A 22,057-nucleotide genomic window follows, 5' to 3' on the forward strand; every position below is an offset into this window, starting at 1 on the left:
CACTTAGCACCCATTCCAAATTGCCCATGAGGAGGTGATAGTGAACCACCTTCATGAACTGCTACAGGAGGTAGTGGCATAGTGGTACTGTCACAAGGCTAGTAATTCGGAAACTCAGTAATGCTCTGGGGATCCGGGTTCAAATCCCATCGCAGCAGATGGTGAAAATTTGAACTCAATAAAAATCTGGTGGCCATTGTCGATTTTTCTTAAACACCCCATCTGGCTCACTGATGTCCTTTAGGGAAGGAAATCTGCCGTCCCTACCTGGTCTGGCCTACAAGTGACTCCAGACCCACAGCAATGTGGTTGACTCTTACATGCCCTCAGGGATGGGCAATAAATGCTGACCCAGCCAATGACGCCCACATCTTATGAAAGAATACAGTGGCACAGTGGTTAGCACTGCTGCCTCACAGCATCAGGGACTCGGATTCGATTCCTGTATTGGGTCACTGACTGTGCGGAGTCTGCACGTTCTCTCCGTGCCTGCGTGGGTTTCCTCCGGGTACTCTGGCTTCCTCCCACAGTCTGAAAGATGTGCTGGTTAGGTGCATCAGCCATGCTAAATTCTCCCTCAGTGTACCCAAATAGGAGCTGGAGTGTGGCGACTAGGGGATTTTCACAGTAACTTCATTACAGTGTTAATGTAAGCCTACTTGTGACAATAAATAAACTTTAATTTAGAAAAAGTCAATATGGTCTAGGTAAACCCACAGTTTTATTTGGGAGGAAGTTTCAGGATCTCAACCCAGTGACAGTGAAGGAATGGTGATGTAGAACTGGCTTTTCATTTTTAAAATGGGTATCAGGAGTCAGGAAATTTCCTGATGGAGTCACTTGTAGGCCAGACCAGGTAGGGACGGCAGGAATTGGACCCACTGTCCCTAGAAAGAGTTGGGAGGCATCCACATGGGTTGTCAGGTACTAAGGAGAGCTGGTCTACCTCTGTGCTCTGGGACTTCATACCAGTTATAATAAAAAGGAAATCACCACGCTCCACACACCATGCCCCATCTATGCCACCTCCTACCCCTCCACCCACACCTTTCTCTCCATGGCTCCTCATATCCTCTATGTTAAGCTCTGACATTTCCATGTCCATTCACCCAATATACACTATGCATAAAACCAATGAACCCTATCATGACAATAGGATGTTCTGGAGTAATTCCTAGCCAAAACCCCTTGTCCTTGGTGAAGAACATGTTTTGTTTTGCTTTCCCGCAATACTGTCTGCCCTTTTGTTGCTGTTGTATGATCTCTTCAGTTTTTGGAGGTTTTAACAAGCCAAATGCCAAATGTAGTTGTCTCTTTAGCATTCATATTACAGGAGGGGTTTTGAGCGTAGAATGGGTAGTATTCGTATCCATCAGTAGGAATTGGTTAAGATGTTTGATCAACGAACCTTATTTTCTGGTTGCTCTCAAAGTGTTTCCTGGTTTGGACAAAGCATCCTGCTAGTCCATTCATAGCAGTATGGTACAGGGCAGACCTAATATGTTGAATACCATTCTCAGTCAGTAAACTTCTGAATTCTTGGGAGACAAATTGAGGTCTGTTGCCAATTAACAATTGTTCAGGGAGTTCAAACCTACTAAAAACTTTGAGCCTGTCCATAGTCTTTTCCAATTAAGTAGATTTCATTATTGAGACTGCTGGCCACTTTGAGCATCAACCATTACTAAGAACACCTTCAAAAGGTCCTGCAAAGACTACATGCACTCATTGCCAAGCCTCTTCTGGCTGTTCCCATGGATGCAGCAATGCTAAGAATGGCAGGTTATTTATCTTCACACATGAAGTACATGTTCCAGCTTTCTCTTCAATTCCTGCGTCCAATCCAGGCCACTAGAAAAAGCTCCTGGCTATTCCCTTCATGCTTACAATTTCACAATGGCCCTTGAGCAACTTGTCTAACACTCATCTTCTCAATGGTGGCAGGATTATCACTCTGAGCCTCCAAAGAAGACATCCTGACTGTACTGACAGCTCAAATCTTCTAGAGGAGTACAGTTTCAAGTCAGGTGTTAGTTCTGAGGACTTCTCTCGTAAGACCATTACTGTCACAAAGAGTATTGGATCACTCCAAGTGTACTTCCTCACTGGTCCAGAAGTGACTGGTGTGCTGTCTACCTGTTCAAAGTAGAAGATATTCCTGCTTGAGTAGTTTGACGAACTGTTAGCTAGCAAACTATTTGGTAGTGGTAACCTTGACAATGTAGACTTGATTGTCGATACTTGATGGTATATGTATGTGCAGACAAAAGCAATGCCCATATTTGCATTCTACTTCCAGCCAGTGACAGAATTTCCATGTGTGGTCCAAAAATGGTAGGTAATGGATGATGGTCCATCAACAGTGTGAATTTCCTTCAGTCCAGGAATTGATGGAATTTCTTTACTCCAAGGATAATCCCTAATGCTTCGCTTTCAGCCTTGCTCAATGTTCGAGATGCAAAAGCAATGGGTCTTTCTTCACCTGATGGCATGATGTTGGATACCACCGCTCCAACATCTTAAGTGGGTGTGTCACACGCTTCTTATGAGTCATAGACGAATGCGTGCAGAGGACACTGAATGTTTAAGTGAGTGGGCAAGGGTCTGGCAGATGGAGTACAGTGTTGGTAAATGTGAGGTCATCCATTTTGGTAGGAATAACAGCAAAATGGACTATTATTTAAATAATTAAAAAATGCAGCATGCTGCCGTGCAGAGGGACCTGGGTGTTCTTGTGCATGAATCACAAAACGTTGGTTTGCTGGTGCAGCAGGTAATTAAGAAGGCAAATGGAATTTTGTCCTTTATTGCGAGAGGGATAGAGTTTAAAAACAGGGAGGTTATGTTGCAGCTGTATAAGGTGCTGGTGAGGCCACACCTGGAGTACTGTGTACAGTTTTGGTCTCCTTCCTTGAGAAAGGATATATTGGCACTGGAGAGGGTGCAGAGGAGATTCATTGGGTTGATTCCAGAGTTGAGAGGGTTGGCTTATGAGGAGAGACTGAGTAGACTGGGACTATATTCATTAGAATTTAGAAGAATGAGGGGGGATCTTATAGAAACATATAAAATTATGAAGGGAATAATAAAATAGAAGCAGGAAGGTTGTTTCCACTGGCAGGTGAAACTAGAACTAGGGGGCATGGCCTCAAAATAAGGGGGAGCAGATTTAGGACTGAGTTGAGGAGGAACTTCTCCACCCAAAGGGTTGTGAATCTGTGGAATTCCCTGCCCGGTGAAGCACTTGAGGCTATATCATTGTACGTTTATATGGCAAGAATAGATAGATAGATTTTTGAACAGTAAAGGAATTAAGGGTTATGGTGAGCGGGCGGGTAAGTGGAGCTGAGTCCACAAAAAGATCAGCCATGATCTTATTGAATGGCAGAGCAGGCTCGAGGGGCCAGATGGCCTACTCCTGCTCCTGGTTCTTATGTTCTAACTATAGGGTAGGATCAAAATGTGTAAGAAATTCAGATTTGAGCAACGCTTCTTTGGCTTGCAAGGAAGCATTATTGCCTTGATCCGACCACTTCCACTTCTTCATAGAATCCCTACAGTGCAGAAGGAGGCCATTCAGCCCATTGAGCCTGCACGTACAACAGTCCCACTCAGGTCCTATCCCCATAACCCCACATATTTACCCTGTTCGTCCCCCTGACACTAAGGGCAATTTAGCATGGCCAATCAACCTAAACCGCACATCTTTGGACTGTGAGAGGAAACTGTAGCACCCAGAAGAAACCCATGCAGACATGGGTAGATTGTGCAAACTCCACACAGTCACCTGAGGCCGGAACTGAACCCGGTTTTGGTGCTGTGAGACAGTAGCGCTAACCACTGCGCCACAAAACGTTATGCAATGGTTTTAAAATTGTTGCCAAATTTGGAACAAATTTTCCACAGTAGCTCAACAATCCTAGGAAGGATCGCAATTGTTTAATAATCTGAGGTGCAGGCACCTCAGTGATTGCCTTGACCTTCTAAGGAGATTTGTGAAGACCCATGGCATCATTCACATGTCCCAAATACTGAATGGAGGACTGGAAGAACTCAAATTTGTCCTTGTAGACTCTCAGTCCATAGTCTTCCAATCTCTGAAGGGTGGCATCCAAATTCCGAAGGCGTTTCTCTTCGTCTCTTCCAATGACCAGGATGTCATCAGATAGCACTGGACTCCGCTTAGTCCACTAGGATCTGATCCATTACTATTTGAAACAATGCAGTAGCGGATGTGATACCAAACGGCAATCTTCGGTACCAGAACAAGTCTTTATGTGTCACGATTGTCAGAAGATCCTGTGACTTCTTGCCCATGTTAATCTGTAAGTAAGACTGGCTTAGGTCAGTTTTGCTAAAATGTTGGCCTCCTGCTAATCCTGTAAACAGGCCATTGATGTGGAGTAATTGGTACTGTTGTGCACATAATACTGGTTTTAGCATGGCTTTGAAGTCTGCGAATTCTTATGGATCCATCCTCCCTGATGACTGGTACTATTGGTGTGGCTCATTCACTAATGCTGAAAGGTTCCAAAACTCCCATCTTCACATCGTTCCTAGTCAATCTCCACTTTCGGCCTGATGGTGTTAGGTTCCGACCTTGAGTTCCAGCATTTTGCTTAGCTTGTTTCTCTAATTTCGCTGTGATTTCTTTCATGCTCCCCAGTCTCCATCAAACACAACTGTGTGTTTTGTGAGGCCTGTTTCTCCATTAGTCATCAGGTTGACTTGGCCCAGTTCAGTCGAATCTTCTGTAACCGTGTTCAACTATCAAAGCTGGATAATTGCCCTTTACTACATATTTGTAGTAAATTTGTCTCTAAGTTGCACAGATACTTTAATGCGGCCCTTCAGTCGAACCACTTCACTTGTGTATCCAACACTATTCTTGAAGCTTTCAACGGAATCTGTCTTCAGTTTTTCCTTCTATGCGGTCTCTGGCACCAGCAAGACTGCTGTGCCACTGTTGACTTCCATTCTTACTGGCTAATTTTGGCACCCAGCTTCTACCATATTATGGCGATCAGGTCAGGTATGAGCAGGGAGGTGATGTGCTAGCAAGCAACCCCTCCTCCCACCTGGAACCATGATCTGATGGGGGTCGGGGTGGAGGGGGGGGGTGGGGGGGTGGATGGTGCGGATGGTGCGGCAAGGTAAAATCCAGCCCCTATCATTACAAAAGCAGATCAGAACTAATGTCGGAATTGTACTGCCTCGCCCGTCCGAGGCTCGTAAAATCCCAGCCGAGGTCAAAGGAGAATGCCGTTCTGCAAGCCTCGCCCGCCCCGATTCTGGGATTCCGGCATAGGAATTCAATAGTGAGCAACCCATCTCCTGATTCAAAGAGCGCACATAGAGAGCCTCCATTAGCAAGGAAATTGCCGGAATTTTCAGCATCGTGGGGTGACTCAGTGTTTATTCATAGAATCGGTAATGGCTAGCACATCTGGCTAGCCCAGAATTTGGTTTTTGTTGTTTTTCAGTTTTAATGTTCTTATTTTTTGTTTACACCAATATTTCTTTTAAAATGTTCTTATCATTTTGCCGAAATCCCTCTTTTTTTTGGGAAAAAAAACAAACACTTTGTCTCCAGAGTTGTTGTTGTTGGGGAATAGAACAGGTGCCCATTTTAATATTGTCAGCAAAGCCAGATGTAAAGCAAAACTTCTTTTACTCTTCCCTGATCATTGAATTATTTCTTTTAGCAAAGGAGACTCTGTTTGAAATTAGGAATTTTATGTCAATCTCTGGGGTCCTAACATTGTGGGTCAAACACAATTCTGAAGGTTGAGGCTGCCCTAGATTGATGTAGCATGGGGTGCTGAGCCGATAGTTGTACACTTACCTGGGTTTCAGCTGTACTAAGCTCTGTGCGTTCTGGAAAAGGGAAAAGCTAATGGAAGGGTTATGCCATGATTTCTAAAGGTTAAGTGGGTGATTGAAGGTTATAAGAGGTTAGTTGAGTGGCAGCCCCTCGCATACCTTTATTATCTAAGAAACAAAAAATACCTAATTGCTTTCCTTCATTAGTTACAGCAGACTGGGCAGGAATGGTGTTTACAGGTATGTGGAATGTACTCTGGTTAATGTTCGGCTTCTGCAGATACTTTGTCAGAGATCTCAGTTGTTTAGAATAACTAGTGTTTATACTTGGGGCCAGCGTGAAAACTACAAAATAAATTAAGGTTTAAGACATGAAAATCCTGGCAGGTTTTTTTTTATTGTTATGGTCAACTGAAACTTGGTGAACATATTATTTTTGGCAGCAACAGTTTCAGCAGCATTAAATAATAAATGTATAATGAAGACACACCATGTTGGTATAACTTAGAGCACTAAAGTGATAGAATGTCAGTTTTAGTCACCCTCCGTTTGCTGAATTCCCTTGATGCAAGGCACAATGTCATTTAGCCTCTGGGGTTGGAGCTTGAATAGTGTCCAGATTGATAAGAAGCTGCAGTAGTTCTGAAAGCTGCAAAGTCTTAAGTGAAAAAAGTTACAATTGTCTCTCACTGAATCTGGGTCTGTAACACAGAACAGTTCATATGTTGGCACCAATTTAATTCACAAAGATAGGTGATGTAGGAAATTGAAATATTACACTGGTGAAGTAAAGGTTGTTGTTCTGAACTTTAATTTATATTCTTGGGACAAAGTAGAAGGAATTATTTTACATGTAACTGATCTGTAAGTGCTGGATGGGTAAGAAGAATGGATATTGTTCCATTCCCAGCATGAACATCCCTCAGTCTGGGTACAAAACAAAAGTGAATCTTAAATATGGCTTATTCAAAGTTGCAGGTAAGTTTACCCATCATTATCAGCAAAAAGTCTTTCCATGGCAGAAACTCATTTTGGTTTGAAATAAGGTATACCTGGGTCATTATTAACCTGTTCATCGTTTTAATGGGAAGTATTGCATCAAAGAAGATAGGTGACAGTTACAGGTCTTTGCTCAGGATAATCATAGGCTTTGTGTGATGTTTTTGTGATAATACTAAAAACAAATTACATTCTCTTTCTCAAGGGAGCTGAGCATTGAAGAATATGTTGGCAAGGTGTGCATCAGCCAGATAAACAGACAGATGTGGCAGTGATAGCTTGTTGTAAAGAGAGGAAAAGAGGTACAGAAAAAAAGGAGAAATTGGAGACTGTCCGCTCTTTTCAGCTCTGAAATGAGATGTTATTTTGGAAAGAGAGTACCGGTGAGCAGCAACAAAAACGTGTAGGTTTGCAGAAAGAAACATATGGACCTTTGATTTCAATCCTGATAAATACTGGGTCAGGTCTCAGCTATTCAGTCAGATTTACTCGAAGGGTCTGAGGAGCCTCTCGTGGGACTGTTCAGCCAACTACCAGGAGGCCACGCCGTGCTGTTCATTCGGGGCTCAAAGGCCTGCAGGATGAATTTGAACTGCCCTTTGTGACTTCATTGTCAGGGTTGGTAGAGCTTTATAAAGTTGAAAGAAGCCATTTTTCAGCCCTTTCTTTCCTGAGAGGCCCTCTCTTGTAATGACTTTGGTGATTCCCAGTAAGTTGTGAATTCATCATGTGATGTCATTTCTAATCGATGCTGTTCCCTATATCTCTGAAAAAAGTTAATAAAATCATTGACATAAACATCTGTAAATGGTACAAAAAAAACTTGCAAATAGGTTTTTCAAATAACTGAATTCAGTAGTAGTTTCAACCTCTGCGGTAATTAACAGTGTTTGTCCAAATTAGATGAAAGGATTCCAGGTTATTAGTAAATTAGAGCATGTTTGCAATCTATTAATCAAATGCAATTACAGTAGAAACAATAAAAACATGATATTTGCTGAACAGAACAGCTGGAGAAGCCGTTGGTGGGAGCAGTTTTTATTTGTTGCAGCATGTGACAAATTGCATTCATAGTTTGCCATGCTGATAGTACAGTGTCCATCATAGTAATGAGCAAGTTTTACTGAGCAACCGGCATTGTTGGCACCCTGAGGGAAGTGGCTGTGATACCAGTACATACCAGTGTCTGCCTGTTCAAGTAATGCCAGACGGATTGGACAGCCTGGGTTTTAAAAGTTACCCTGGTCCATTTCATGGTTGATCCTTCATTTATCTTTTGGTCAAGTTGTCTATGCTCATAAAGCTCTGAAGTTGGCACTGAACTCTTTGGTTATGAGGTTTTGATCCAAACAGAGTATGTTGTGCAAGCTTCAGGTGTGAGATGCTTAGTTGTGTTCAGCTGTACACCTGCATACCAATGGTACCATTGCTAAACAATTTTTTTTTAAACCAGCAAGCTGTTGGCTCCAGTTTGTGGGACATGGTGCCCATTATCCCTAATGTCATTGCTTCATTATTATTTTTTGCTGTGGTTAGCGCTCAGAATGAGGAAGATGCATGTTGGCAGTTGGTGAGAAGCTCCACAGCTTCATTTAGCTTTTGAGTATTTATGCTGGGAGCTCCGCATTACTCACCGTCTAACAAGTAAAGAACACTAACAAGTAAAGAAATTGTGGCTTTGACTAGCCATGCAATGAAAATTGTTTGGACGGTGTAATATAATAGTAAACTATTCTTTAATCTGTCTTTTTCCTGTCTCTCCTTCCCATTTTTTTTCTTGCTACTGGCCATATTGGTATTGGATGATTCTTTAGACCTAGAGGTGGGTCTTTTGCAGCATTCACAGTGAAAGCAAAGAGACTCTGTTACACTTAGAGCCTATAGCTTTAATAATGTTGTTTCAGACTTCCTCTGTTCCCATTTCTGACCACTGTGTGTTGTCTTGATATTGGATAACACTTGCTTCAACGTTGCTGTGTTTTTTGTTTCAAGGATATTACATCTCCAGTTGTGTTTTGTATAAAATGTTTGAAAAGACCACAGATTAGGATTTACTTTGCAGAAAATTAAACTGTGGATGGTTTTTTGATCACAGCCATTCTTAGAGATGCAGCCTGGAGGCATTTTGGGGCCATGAAAATGACTTATCCGTAAATCCAGGACTTTTGCATGTGCTTTGCCTTGCTACTGGTAAGGCATGAGGACTGGGGGATAAAATTGGTCCTTAATGTATTTAAGAACTATAGAAATTAGCCCTTTGCTACTTTCCAAAAGAGAAAGCTCTGTCAAATGTTTGAAGCCATAGCTTGTTGGATTGTATGGAAAGGAGTCTCCTATTTTATCACTATGAGAGGCACATTCTCCAACCTTCCTGCAGTGCAGCCCAGATATTGTGCCATCATTAAGGCAAACCATTGTTTTCAGTGGGATTCGGGTGGTATTTATGAACCACATGATTATTGTTATCATGATTTGCGATGTTTCCTTCCTCAATGAAATTACTACTTTGCTACCATTTCAGATTATCTGCTTAATATTTATTTACTTATAAATTCTTTTGTATTCGTGATTCAATAGGATTTTGGGACAGCCCAGAGTGTTCATTTGTCCGGCACTGCATCAACAAATCACAGGAGCATGTCGCAGGGAAAGTTCAGCTGTCTGTCTTTAAGGGACATGTCTACGTACTAGGTCGGGAGTCACCTACTTCCTTGTACAACCGTGATCTTGTCAGGTATGTGACATCACAACTGATATCAATTTATCTGCAGTTTTGTTTGAATAATGTGAAAACTTTTGTGATGTGAACTCTTACCACAAGGTCAGCTTGGCTGATTAAGACTCTCTATTCCATCTGGTCACATTCGAAAATGCCAACCATAACATCTTCCTAGTACAGCAGTTAACTTTTTCTTGTAAGTCTAAAGCTTGAATAATTCCTGTCAGACCTGTCAGAATCAATGATTAAAGTAAGTGTATAGTGAGCAAAAATGTGCCAAGTTTGAGCATGATGCCAAAATAGGAAACTCGGCATTTAAAGAGAAACAAGACAATCAGGATCAGAAGATTTACCTTCCACTAAGGAAATCAGTTAAAAATCATAAATAGCTGCAATAACAGACAAAACAGAAGTTACTGCTGTGTTAGTTTGTGCCACATCTGAATTCCCCTGAAAAGAACTCCTAACAGCCTAAGTCACTTGACCTCCAGAAGAAGAGCCCCAGAAATGCTGACTGACTCACAATGCATTCCCAGCAGATGCTGATATTTTAAATTGCTGGCAGCTTAACATTTTGTCTACAATATAATTTATGAACTTACAGAATATCAAAGTACAGTATTACTAGTTTATAAATGGGGAGTTTTGCTATAAACTTTTAAGAAGTAATTTTCTGATGTGATTGGAAGAAACAATATACTAAAAACTAAATGTTTTCTACTGAGATACAGCAGTTACCTATTATAATTCAGGTCAGAAACTCCAAAGTGTTTTATGAAGTCCGCCTGGATCATAAGTTTTGCAATTTGAATTTGGCTAGAGTAAGCATGAGATGTTTCACTTCAGGTCTGATTCGAATGACCCCCTAGGGAGCTTTTATCAAACAAAGTTTATTTAAGAATACTGTTAACATGTATAGAAAGAAAATTAGCAATAATGTTTACCAATTACAAACAAGAAAAAAAACCCCATGATATTGTGTAAACCTTAACGGCTAAATACAGTTCCAACCAAACAAATCCCATAAACAAAACCCTTGCCACAGGTTTAGCACAGAAAATATGAATGCTCATGTGATGCTGGAACTTAGTCCTTTTTGTTGGATGCTGTAGTTCTCTTGACACACACACACAGACAAGCTTGAAGTCAGAACTGCGTCTCAAAACACCCAGGGAGAGAGAGGCTCTAGGTATTAGCTAGCAAACCACGATCAGCAGAATTTTCACTCCAAGAAGGCAAGAAGCCTTGTTTCCGGCTCTTCAGCAGAAATTACAATACCAGGGGGAGGGAAAAACAGAAACACTGCTTTTCATGTCTGATGTCCAAACATTTTCTAAACTAAAACTGGAAGTAAATCCTTGGATTCCTCTGTGGAGGAACCACCTGACTTGACTTGTCAATCAATCTTCCCACAACATTTCAATAAACAAAACCTCATTTAAACCATTTAAGTAGCAATAAAAAGACATCTAAGCCTGCAGCCTGTCCACAATGAAACCAAAAGGCCTGCTTACAAACTGCAAAGAACATGATTTAGAAAAAACATTTATTAAAGGCACACCATACCGAAACATTAGTTGAGTAACTGTTTTGAATTTTATGATACACTCGTAAGTGCATAATTAATGCAAAGTGGCAAAACCAGACTCTTGCTCCTTTGTTTACTTCCAATTTTTTCACTTTGAGCTTCTATAAATAAAATAGATTAATGGGAATAAAACACTTAAGTTACAAAATAAATAACATTTATTGTGGAGCAGTTGATGTTGGTCAACTGAGATTTAAATGTTACAATTTAGATTACTGCCCTTTATGTCCTTTCAAACTCATTCATTCATTGTCAAAATACTTGCTGTGTATAATGTATATATTGGATACTAAAGGCAGAAAAATTCTGTGTTTGATATAGTATTGAGGTTGGTGTTTTTTAACTGGACAAGTATGGGGAGGCAATGCATTACTGTTGATACAGTGAGATTAGTTATTGACTATCTCATGCCCCAAAGAATGTGTACATCTGCTGCACATATTACAGTGTTGTAATCTTTATCGATTTTAATCCACCAATTATAGCCATAAAAAATCAACAATAACACGTACAGATCAATAACCCATGGTACCATTCAGTGGATCAATACAAATCTGTGTTAAGCTTCTTGCAGTCCACTCAAAAGGCAACAAACTGTGTCCTTTATCCTTGTTTTTAAATAAGTAAACACAATTACTCATGCAGAGTTGGAATTGTATTGTGTTACACATGCAGTTTACTTTCTTTATTGTCAAAGTTACATTTTGTGATTGTAAAGACATTGAAATGTTTTTATCCCTGAGAAAAAGGTATCGGGTAGGATAAATACCTCAGCTGATTTATCTCTTTTGTAGGCAAAATGTGCACAGAGTAACCCTTAATAATCCCCTTCTTTATGGCTTACAGTCACAGAAGGAGCTAAATGAATAAAGTAAAAGTAATCAGGAGCATTTATTCCCTGTCAGTTCCAAAGTGATTTCTCTTTCAATTTCTACATCAGTGCCTTTAAAATGTTTGAATGATGATGGAATCATACTAATAAAAGAATAGCAGTAAGCAGTACAGGAGGCTGGAAGTGACTGGTCACAGTAGGTATAAAGTAATGTAATTATACGGCATACAGCCCACTCGACTGCACAAAAATAAAAGCATGGAATTCTGGAGAGACATCCAGCACCATTGTAAATTCTTCAAATTGCTTGTTTTTTATCCTCTCAAATAATTCATCAGTCGCAACAAGGATGGTAACTGCTGTGGAGTTTTGAAACCTATATGGAGGGTGATGAAGAAAAACAGAAAATTTAAAAGCAAAAGTTAAAACAGAAGAGATTCTAAAGAATTATATAAGGGTAGTGACTTATTATTACAGTCTGACTTACAATTATTTGAATTTCACTCCTTTTTTGGTTTCCCTGGGTACATATTACCTACAGCTGAGAGGTAGACATACAGGCAGATGACCTTCTCTCCCGGGCCACTGCCAATATAGTACTGAATTGCCACTAAGAGCCGCAGGAGAAATGTATAAGACCTTTGCAGCTATATTTTTCCTTCTCTCGTTCCTGTGAGGGCAGAGTTGCAGGATTGAGTTCAGTCCTTCGCCATTGCCACACAACAGGGGTCAACAGAATATAGAATTAAACCTGCGCCCAACACTTTTGGTGAAGCATTTCATTGCGTTATACACCTCAAACTAGAAGGAGAGGTTTCCGAAATAACATTCTGGTACTGTATAACAATAATCCTCTGAATGGCGCAATCCCAGGGAAGCCAGGCCGATATAATGCATAACCCACTAAAAAGCATAGGATATAGCATGAAAAATAAATTTGGGAAGCTAGATGCTGCAGCTTTGCAAATCAGGACAGTACTTTTGCTGAGCAATAATTGCCACAATGGTGTGAGTAACATTCATTCCATTTGTACATTTTAACCTCATTATAAAGAGCTTAGTCATCTGACTTGATGTGATTTTTCAGGGTCAATCATATTGTTTCTCAAAAACCATGACCCAGTTTTAAATCCCTGGCTTGTGTAAAGCACTCCTGTGTATATTGGTTTTTGAACAGGTGAGGGGGTCACCCATGGGAAAGCAGCGATCCTTTTTCAAATCTGATGATACCAGGACCAAATCTGCCGTTTTTAGCTGGAGGTCTGGGTGTGGAAGCAGTGACAACTTCCCCATCGGGGAAAATCTGACAGGAGTCAGATTATGTGCCAGAGAATTTCACTCCAGGTTCCCTTGTCAGCCATGAGGAACAGGTGTGCTCCACTGGGCCTTGAGGAAGTCTTGTGTCATCTTTGCACTGGATTCCCCTGCCTCCAGCCCCATCATAGCAACAGCTTCTCATTAAATAACATCTTTATTGTAATTAAACTTACCAAGGCGCTTCACAAAAGCATTATAAAACTAACCTACATGAAGAGATATTTTAAATCAGATAACCAAATGCTTGGTCAAAGCAGTAGGCTTGAAGAATTGTCTTAATGGAGGAAAGCAAGATAGAGAGGTGTAGGGGGGGTATTCCAGAATCGTAGAATCCCTACAGTGCAGAAGGAGGCCATTTGGCCCTTTGAGTCTGCACTGATTTTGCAAAAGAGCATCTTACCAACGCTCCTTCCCCCCCCCCCCCCCCCCATTCCTGTGACCTCACGCATTTACCATGGCTAATTCATCTAATTTACACATCTTTGGACACTAAGGGGCAATTTAGCATGGCCAATCCACCTAACCTGCACATCTTTGAAGAGATTAAAAGAAGTAGGAAACCTGAGCTTGTATCTCAACCCAGTGACACTGATGCCAACTGTAACACCGTCTCCCAAATTGCTGCCTTGGTGAGGTCAGCACAAATCAGAAACCAAACCTGATGTCTTCTGAACTCCATGACTTAGTGCTTCTGTTGACACTTGTATTACTGTTTTTTGAGGATGTAACGAGTAGAGCAGATAAAAGGGAACCAGTAGATGTGTTATACTTGGATTTCCAAAAAGATGATCAATAAGCTGCCACGCAAAGGTTAACCAACAAGATAAAGGGTCATGAAGTTGACGCCTAAAGATTGGTAAAGAATTGACAGACTGGAAACCGAGTAGGATAATGGGCATTTTCAAGTAGGCAGCCTGTAAACAGTGGAGTGCCAAAAGGATCGGTGCAGGGGCCTCATCTCTTTACAGTCTATATTCATGACTTAAACAAAGAGATGAACAGTAATGTATCCAAGTTTGCTGAAGATACAAAACTAGATCGGAATGCAAGCTATGAGGAGGATACAAAGAGGCGGCAAAGTGATGTAGACAGGTTAAGTTAATGAGCAACAAGGTGAAAGATTGTGGGTTAGTGTGAGCTACTATGTTCATAAGAATAGAAAAGCAGAATATTTTAAAAAGGCATGAAACTTAATATATGTCGATGTTCTGAGGGACTTGGATATACTCAAACAAGAAACACACAAAATACAGCAAGCAATTAGGATGACAAATGGCATGTTGCAAGGGGATTGGAGTACACAAATAAAGATGTGTTGATATAATTGTACAGGACTTTGGTGAGACAATACCTGGATATTAAGGAAGGACATACTTGCAGTGAAGGTGGTACAGCAAAGGTTCACTAGATTGGTCCCAAGCATGAGAGGCTGAATAAATTGAGCCTACACTCTCTGCAGTTTAGAAAAATAACAGATGATTTTATTGAACCATTCACAATTCTGAAGGAGCTTGACAGGGGTTGACATTTGACACTTAGAGGTTGGGGAATCTAGAAGACTGATGGATTATCTAATTATCAGGCACTTCAGTGGCCAACGGCAGACCTTCCCTTAAATTAAGGATCCTGGGGACAGAATTCCGCTGTCGGCCAGTCAGCCCTCCATTGCATGCAGGATCACCAGGAATGATGGCGTCTGCAGCAATGCATCCAGCACATGCCCAGGATCAATGAGTGACTGGAGGCCAAAAATGAGTAAGGGTTGGAGGGGTGTTACTGATTAGAGGGAACAGGGGATCAGAAGAAAGGTGGCTCTAAAGTGGGTTGCGCCTCTTCCCAATGTCGTGTCCCTCGATGAGGGACTGAGGGGACCCCCCCCGCCAATCCGGGAGCCCACAAGCATTTAACACGTGGGATACCCCACTTGTCGCTGGTTGAATAACTGAGACCCATTTAATACTCACTTCTGGGCCTCAATTGTCGTTGGGTGGGAAGACCATCCATGAGTCTTCCTGCCCAGCTTAACTGGGGCAAAGGCCTAAAGACAATTGGACCCTCTTGCCCGATGAAATGCCTCCGGCCTCCAAGCATGCCTTTAGGGGAGGGTGTTAAATTTCCTATGTACCCCTGTACACAGATACTGAGGCTGAATTTTCCAGTCCTTCACGCTGCGGTGAGGGTGCTGGAAAATTCCAGCCTGCGTATTTCCCGCTTTTTCTGTTGTTATTAAAGAATCACATATTTTCTTCCCTTTCCTTCCCACGCCTTCCCTTCACCATCCCTGTTCTTAGCAGTACATTACTCCATAGTTTATTGTACTGAGAACCAAGTGCTAAGGTATTAATATTATCCTGCTAATATGCATTGTAATAAGAAGAAATTGAGTCCTGTGGTAGGTATAAGAGGACATTTGTTTAGACCACGGCCCAGATTTTCCAGGCCACTTTGATGCATGTACAAATCGCGTTATGGCCGCTAACTCTTGCGAGAGAACCATAAGGGAATTTGCGCTGGGGATATCTCGGAATGAGATCTTCCCTGCCCACTGCGGGCAACATAATCCGGTTCATTGATTTCCATCTATTTAAATGTATTTAAAGATGCATAAACGCCATAGCTTTCAGGTTCCCCATATGCTCCCCCGTCCCCTCCCCAGCGTGACATTACACTGGCAGGATTCAGTACGGTTTCCATGTCAGGAGCATAGCTGGGCAGTGCCCATACGGTGGTGCCCATCATGCACCCAGGCAGTGGCCACCAGACACCCCGGTGGCACCAGTTGAGCACCACCAGTGTGCCAGGACCAGTGGTAATGGGTTGGGGCCTGGGTGGGAGCCATGATAGGGGGGCTTTGTGAGGGAGGTCGTGCAGGGGTGGATCGTGGAGGAGGTGCATGTCAGGGTAATGATGGGGGGCATGCCAGGCATAATGATGGGGGCATGCTGGGCGTAATGATGGGGGCATGCTGGGGGTAATGATGGGGGCATGCTGGGGGTAATGATGGGGGCATGCTGGGCGTAATGATGGGGGCATGCTGGGCGTAATGATGGGGGCATGCCGGGGGTAATGATGGGGGCATGCCGGGGGTAATGATGGGGGCATGCCGGGGGTAATGATGGGGGCATGCCGGGGGTAATGATGGGGGCATGCCGGGGGTAATGATGGGGGCATGCCGGGGGTAATGATGGGGGCATGCCGGGGGTAATGATGGGGGCATGCCGGGGGTAATGATGGGGGCATGCCGGGAGTGATGATGGGGGGGCATGAGGTTGAAGGAAACTTGTCGCTGATGAGGGAGGGAGTCCTGATGTCTGTTGGGGGGAGGAGGGTGGGGGTCTCCTAGTGTGAGATCTGGGTGCTCCTTGCGAAACAGTACCTGAGCTCCCTGCGGCCAGCTCGCCAGCATGTTTAAGCCCTCCTACCGCCTTACCACTCGCAACTCACCACTCTCCAAAGAAATGATTGTGTGTGGGACGATTGCAGTGTGGAGCGCGCCTGAGAGATCGACGCGATCACTCCATTACGCTCACTGTTGGGAAAATTCCGCCCCACGTGTTTTTATTGCGGAAGTCTGCAGCCGTCAGCATAAATAGGCAAACTGAACCCAGATCAATGCCTGTGCTGCTCCAGCAGCCACTTGTAGGTGCATCAGAGTGTGACCCTGGGAGGATTCATCCTACATTTCATTAATTTTGTTAAACACCCAAGTAAATGTTTTGCTATGTAACTAAAAACCAGTCTCCTCTAATCAACCCCATAATTTGAGACACCGTACTCCCATGTTGACCATGTAATTTGATTGGTTTTTATTAAATTGCAAGGGAGTGGAGTGTCTGTAGATGTATTTTCTATATATGTGTAAGTTTTTAACAGATTCTCTGTACAATTGGCCATGTCACCTTGAAGGTTCGCTACATCCTTGACATTGTCAGATTACAACTGGCAACAAAAGCTGTTTTTGATAGATGTTCTCTAATTGTTAAGTTCCTATTGTATGGAAGCGTTCAGTGCAGCCTGTATACTCTAGATCAACAAAAGAACAATAACTTGGCTTTTAATTTTTCTTTTAAAAGCAAAACTCTGGTGGTTTAACTGAGAGATTTCATTTTATTGCCCCTGAGTGTCAAAGAATAAAAATAAATCAATTTGTTGAGCAAAAGTTTTCCATTGAAAAGGCTGTGTCAATATGCTGTGGCTTTTTAGACTTGCCTTCATAAAAGACTGAGGAGTAAAATTAAAGTGATGCATGTTTCATGGACATGTTGCTGTCAACGTACATTATCCTTGAACCGTTTATTGATCCTAATTTATCTGTTGAAGCAATTGACCCTACGTTTAGCAAGGGTAGAACAGATTGATGTATTAGTGTAAGCAAAACCTTGGATAAAAACACTATTTAGCAAACAGTAGCTACCATAGGGGTATAGGAACCTTGGGGAGTTACTTTCACCATTCATCTCCTCATATGTTATTCATGGTACGAGGAGTTAAATGTAGTTTTTAAAATAAACAATAGGTTTGCTTATTACACTGTGTGCATTGTGAGTAAATACTTAGCAGTCCACTCTAGTTCATCTGTATAGTGAAATCCACATGCTTACTAAGTGAATAATACTAAAGATGTTAGCTATAATCATTTTCTCTATAATTTGCATTGATCATTACATATGGAAATCACAAGTGTACAAATGAGTTAGTACTTAATGAATTTGACTATTTCATTCACTAAAACTTCAGCAGAAGATACTTCCCTTTCGTTTAAAGTCATTTTAGCACAATGATACACCTTACAGATATGTCTCCAAATATCTGCCAATTTCACTGGATAACTGGTCCCAAGGGAGTGTATTCCCGTAACCTGATGCCATAGTCTTGATCATAGATGAAGTCATCTCCAAGCATTTCCTTTTACCCCTCACCAGTCATTTCCTTCAACGTTTGTCCCAAAAAGAAAACTCTTCCCTATATCAGTCACAACTGTATTTTCAAGTTTCCAACTGCTTAGTCTTTGACCCTGCCTTTACACAGTACTTCAGCAGCCCGCAATTTGCTCAAACATTCTCTCATCTTCACCTCTTATGTCCTTGCCACTAGCAAAACCTTTTGTTCCCCCAAGTCCAAAGACCGTACACTTGAATGTATCAACATGTATCTTTAAGCTATCCAACATTGATGTGGTTGCTTCCAAACCTTGCCTCATTCATTGTCTGAGACTATTCACAATCTCGTTGGCAATTCCAAAATGAGCTTCCAAACCTGTATCCTTCCCATCACAAAGACTACCGACTTCCATTTCCATAACATTGCACAGAATTGCATAGAATTTACTGGACAGAAACAGACCATTTGGCCCAACTAGTCTTTGCAGATGTTTTGTTCTATTTCACCTAAGCCCACCTGGAAAACCTTTGTTCCTTTCTCCCTCATTTACTTTTCCTCGTGGGCATCTATGCTATTTGCTTTAGCTACTCCACGTGGCAGCAAGTTCCACAATCTAACTGCTCTTTAGGTAAATAAGTTTCTCCTGAACTCTGTTTGAAATATCAGTGACCGCTTCAGCACCTAGCTCCACCATTCTGCTACTGAAATGCTTATCTACATTTGCATTGCCTCCAGACTCAACTATTCCAATGTTCTCCTGGCCTTCCTATCCTCCACCAAGTCCCACCCAACACTCCCATCCTCACTGATCCCTATACCCCAGTGCCTCTTGTTTAAAATCTGTTATCCTATGCAGCCTCACGGCCCTCCCTGCATGAACACCCAGTTCTCCTTCTGCATTACCTTCTCACTTTGGTTAAATATTGATGACTCTGGTTTAGTCACCAGGGAACATAGGAGCAGACCATTTAGTTAGATCGAGACTCTTTTGTACTACCAACTCCATTTACCCACCCCCATCCTTTGCCTATTTTTTTTATCTGAAATGCTGCAGGATATATTGAAAGGCATTGAATGGATGCAAGTTTTTGCTGTTGCTTGGTACCCCACCGCAGTAATAGATTAGGGTTTAGCTTGTAGGGGAAATCAAAGAGATCGTCCAGCTGTTCTATGTCTTGGAACTTTGGTTCTCTAACGTGCTTGAACATGGACTTGGTACAATGATCAAACTGTTAACTATCTGGTGAGACTTTAAGGTATAGCAGCGATTACATTTAGATTTAATTGGAAATGGGGGGCCAGTTTGCTCAGTTTGCTAGATGGCGAGTGTGTGACTTCAAATAACACCAACAGCCTGGGTTAAATTCCTGCTCTGGCTGAGGTAGACTCGTGATCTGCCTCCTTACCTTACCTCTGAAAGTGGAAGTCAATGCCAAACAACTACTGAGGCGTTTGCTACCAAATAAACCTGTTGCACTTTAACCTGGTATTGTTAGACTCCTTACTGTGTTTACCCCAGTCCAACGCTGGCATCTCCACATCAAAAAGATTGCAAGCAGCTCAGGCTGAAGAAGCAGCAAACAATGAGCCAAGGACCTGTCTTCAAACAAAGCATGCATAATATGATTTAAAAGTATCAAAATGTAGCAAAATAATATTGACCAAAAGTAGATTGACGTGATTTATTAAATGTTTCTTTCTAGCATGAACGTACAGGGTGATTATGACCCAATTGATGCAGGTGGATTTATCAGGATTTGCTCTTTGAGGTGAGTGCTACTATATTATTTTCAAAAGGGAAACTTGTACCCAGCTGTTTTATGTTAGTTCAAAAGTTTTGTTTATTTCTCTGTTGTCGCGGGACAATAATTTATAAACTCATTCCGTGTAAGAGCCAAAAGATTGTACAACTTAATAGTTAATAGCTATGATACAAATGTGGTTCTTGTCTGACTTTATTATCTTACTGCAGATGTGCCTGCACCCATGCACTCGCCACTAGGGGAGTATGCAAACATGTTGAGGTTTGGCATGAGGAAGGAGCACCCTTGGCACCCACTTGTATCTCCCTCTATTCCCCCCTCCTCCATCCAGTAAACCACTTAATCCGATCCTTCTATTTCATCTTGCAGCCAAGATTAGAAACCACCAAGAGAGGAATCTTGTGCCTGAACATATTTCCTTTCATTCCCATAGGACAAATTACTATTAACTTTTTGGTGGAGGGAGCTGGTGCCACTAAATAATGTTTAAAATTTAAGTACTCTAGTTGAAAGGTTTATGACCTGAAAACACACTGCGTGACAGTTGCAAAATCTCTCTTCATGGTGGCTTATTTAAAGACAGATACGGTGGCACAGTGGTTAGCACTGCTCCCACACAGCGCCAGGGACCCGGGTTTGATTCCCGTCTTGGGTAACCATCTGCGCATTCTCCCAGTGTCTGCATGGGTTTCCTCCGGGTGCTCCGGTTTCCTCCCACAGTCGGAAAGACGTGCTGGTTAGGTGCATTGGCCATGCTAAATTCTCCCTCAGTGTACCCGAACAGGCACCTGAGTGTGGCGACTAGGAGATTTTCACAGTAACTTCATTGCAGTGTTAACGTAAGCCTACTTGTGACTAAAAAACAAACTTTAAAAAAAAATTACTGAGAACAAACAAGCCACCGTTATAGCACATTAGTCAAGATGTGCGACCTTGCTGTATATGGCACACCCTTAGAAACTGCAATGGTGGATTCAGGTAGGACTTGAAAGAACACACAGAAGAATTTAGGTGGAAAAAAATTAATTTCTGTTAAAATCTGTATAAAGTAAATACTTTACCTTTTTGATGCCTCTCTGTTTTATTACAGAAAAAGCTAAATATCCTATTGTATTTTCAAACAGGCTGAAGGAATACCATCGTCTCCAGAGCACCACAACTCCAAAATCCAAATGAAAGAGGTTGAACTTTCAAGTTGGCGCACGTGAATTTTACAGGATATGATGTCCTGTGATGAAAGGAAACTGTAGATTTCCCCCTATATGTTACTGGTTTCACTTTAAATAAAATGAATAATCTTGAGCACAAAGGCATCTTGGTTGACCTCTTCTCTGCTATTTCCTTTAAATGACAATGAAGAAGAAAGACTCTTAAATGTTTTTAAGACATTATTTTTTTTAAATATATTTAAATTACATTATTTGGGGTTTTTAATGAAAAACTTGGATGAAGGAACAGATGGCAGTGCGGCGTCAAAGGGCTGAATTGCCTATTCCTACTCCTCGTTCCTATGTCCCTTCAACATGGGTTACTGTCAAGGTGAAAGAATAAACGACAAAGCTCAATAAATGAAGAATTGATTAGGTGGTACCGAGCTTGGGTTTTAAAGGCTGAAGATTGTAAGAGGAAGGAAAGGTAAGAAGCTTATATGCAATTTTAAAGCATAGGTCCTGTCAGATCAACATGATGGCATATAGTTGAAAAGCTCACTGAAGTAGTGGACATGGGAAAGTCTATGGATATTTTATTAATGGACTTCTGGAAAGCCTTCAATCTAGTTCCCTGTGAGAAACTTTCAGGTAAAGTTGAAGCTCATGGAATTAAGGGAAAATTATTGATTTAGGCCAGAATTTTATGCAGAGGTAGTAGTCTGGTGCCTCTGGCTGAAAGGCCAAGGGCGAGCCAGCCTCCACTTAGCAAGGTCGCCTGACCACTTTTATGGTCGTTGGGCTATTAATTGGCTCAGGATGAGACTTCCACCCCCATCTGAGAGGAAGTCTCACCTCGGAGAACTGCTGGTTAATCAAGTCGCAGTAGTGCCTCCAGGAGTAGTGATCATTGCTGGGCCTGTAGACAGTCCCAATGATCATTGTTAATGTAGCCAGATTAAAAGACGAATCGATGTCTTCTACCCG

The 22,057-nt window shown here is 41.8% G+C and overlaps 1 protein-coding gene across 2 annotated transcripts in view; it reads left to right on the forward strand.

Annotated features, from left to right (window-relative positions):
• Positions 1-21,231, forward strand: part of ass1 (argininosuccinate synthase 1) — a 138,801-nt gene extending 117,570 nt beyond the window's left edge. For both annotated transcript variants that reach the window (XM_078226298.1, XM_078226297.1), the window contains exons 13-15: positions 9,400-9,556; positions 19,863-19,928; positions 21,047-21,231. In XM_078226298.1, coding sequence (XP_078082424.1) covers positions 9,400-9,556; positions 19,863-19,928; positions 21,047-21,098 — 275 coding nt within the window. In that variant the 3' untranslated portion in view covers positions 21,099-21,231. The remainder of the gene's footprint in view (positions 1-9,399; positions 9,557-19,862; positions 19,929-21,046) is intronic.
• The last annotated feature ends 826 nt before the right edge of the window (positions 21,232-22,057 follow it).

The sequence above is a fragment of the Mustelus asterias genome, chromosome 13 (assembly GCF_964213995.1).
Source record: "Mustelus asterias chromosome 13, sMusAst1.hap1.1, whole genome shotgun sequence".
NCBI lineage: Eukaryota > Metazoa > Chordata > Chondrichthyes > Carcharhiniformes > Triakidae > Mustelus > Mustelus asterias.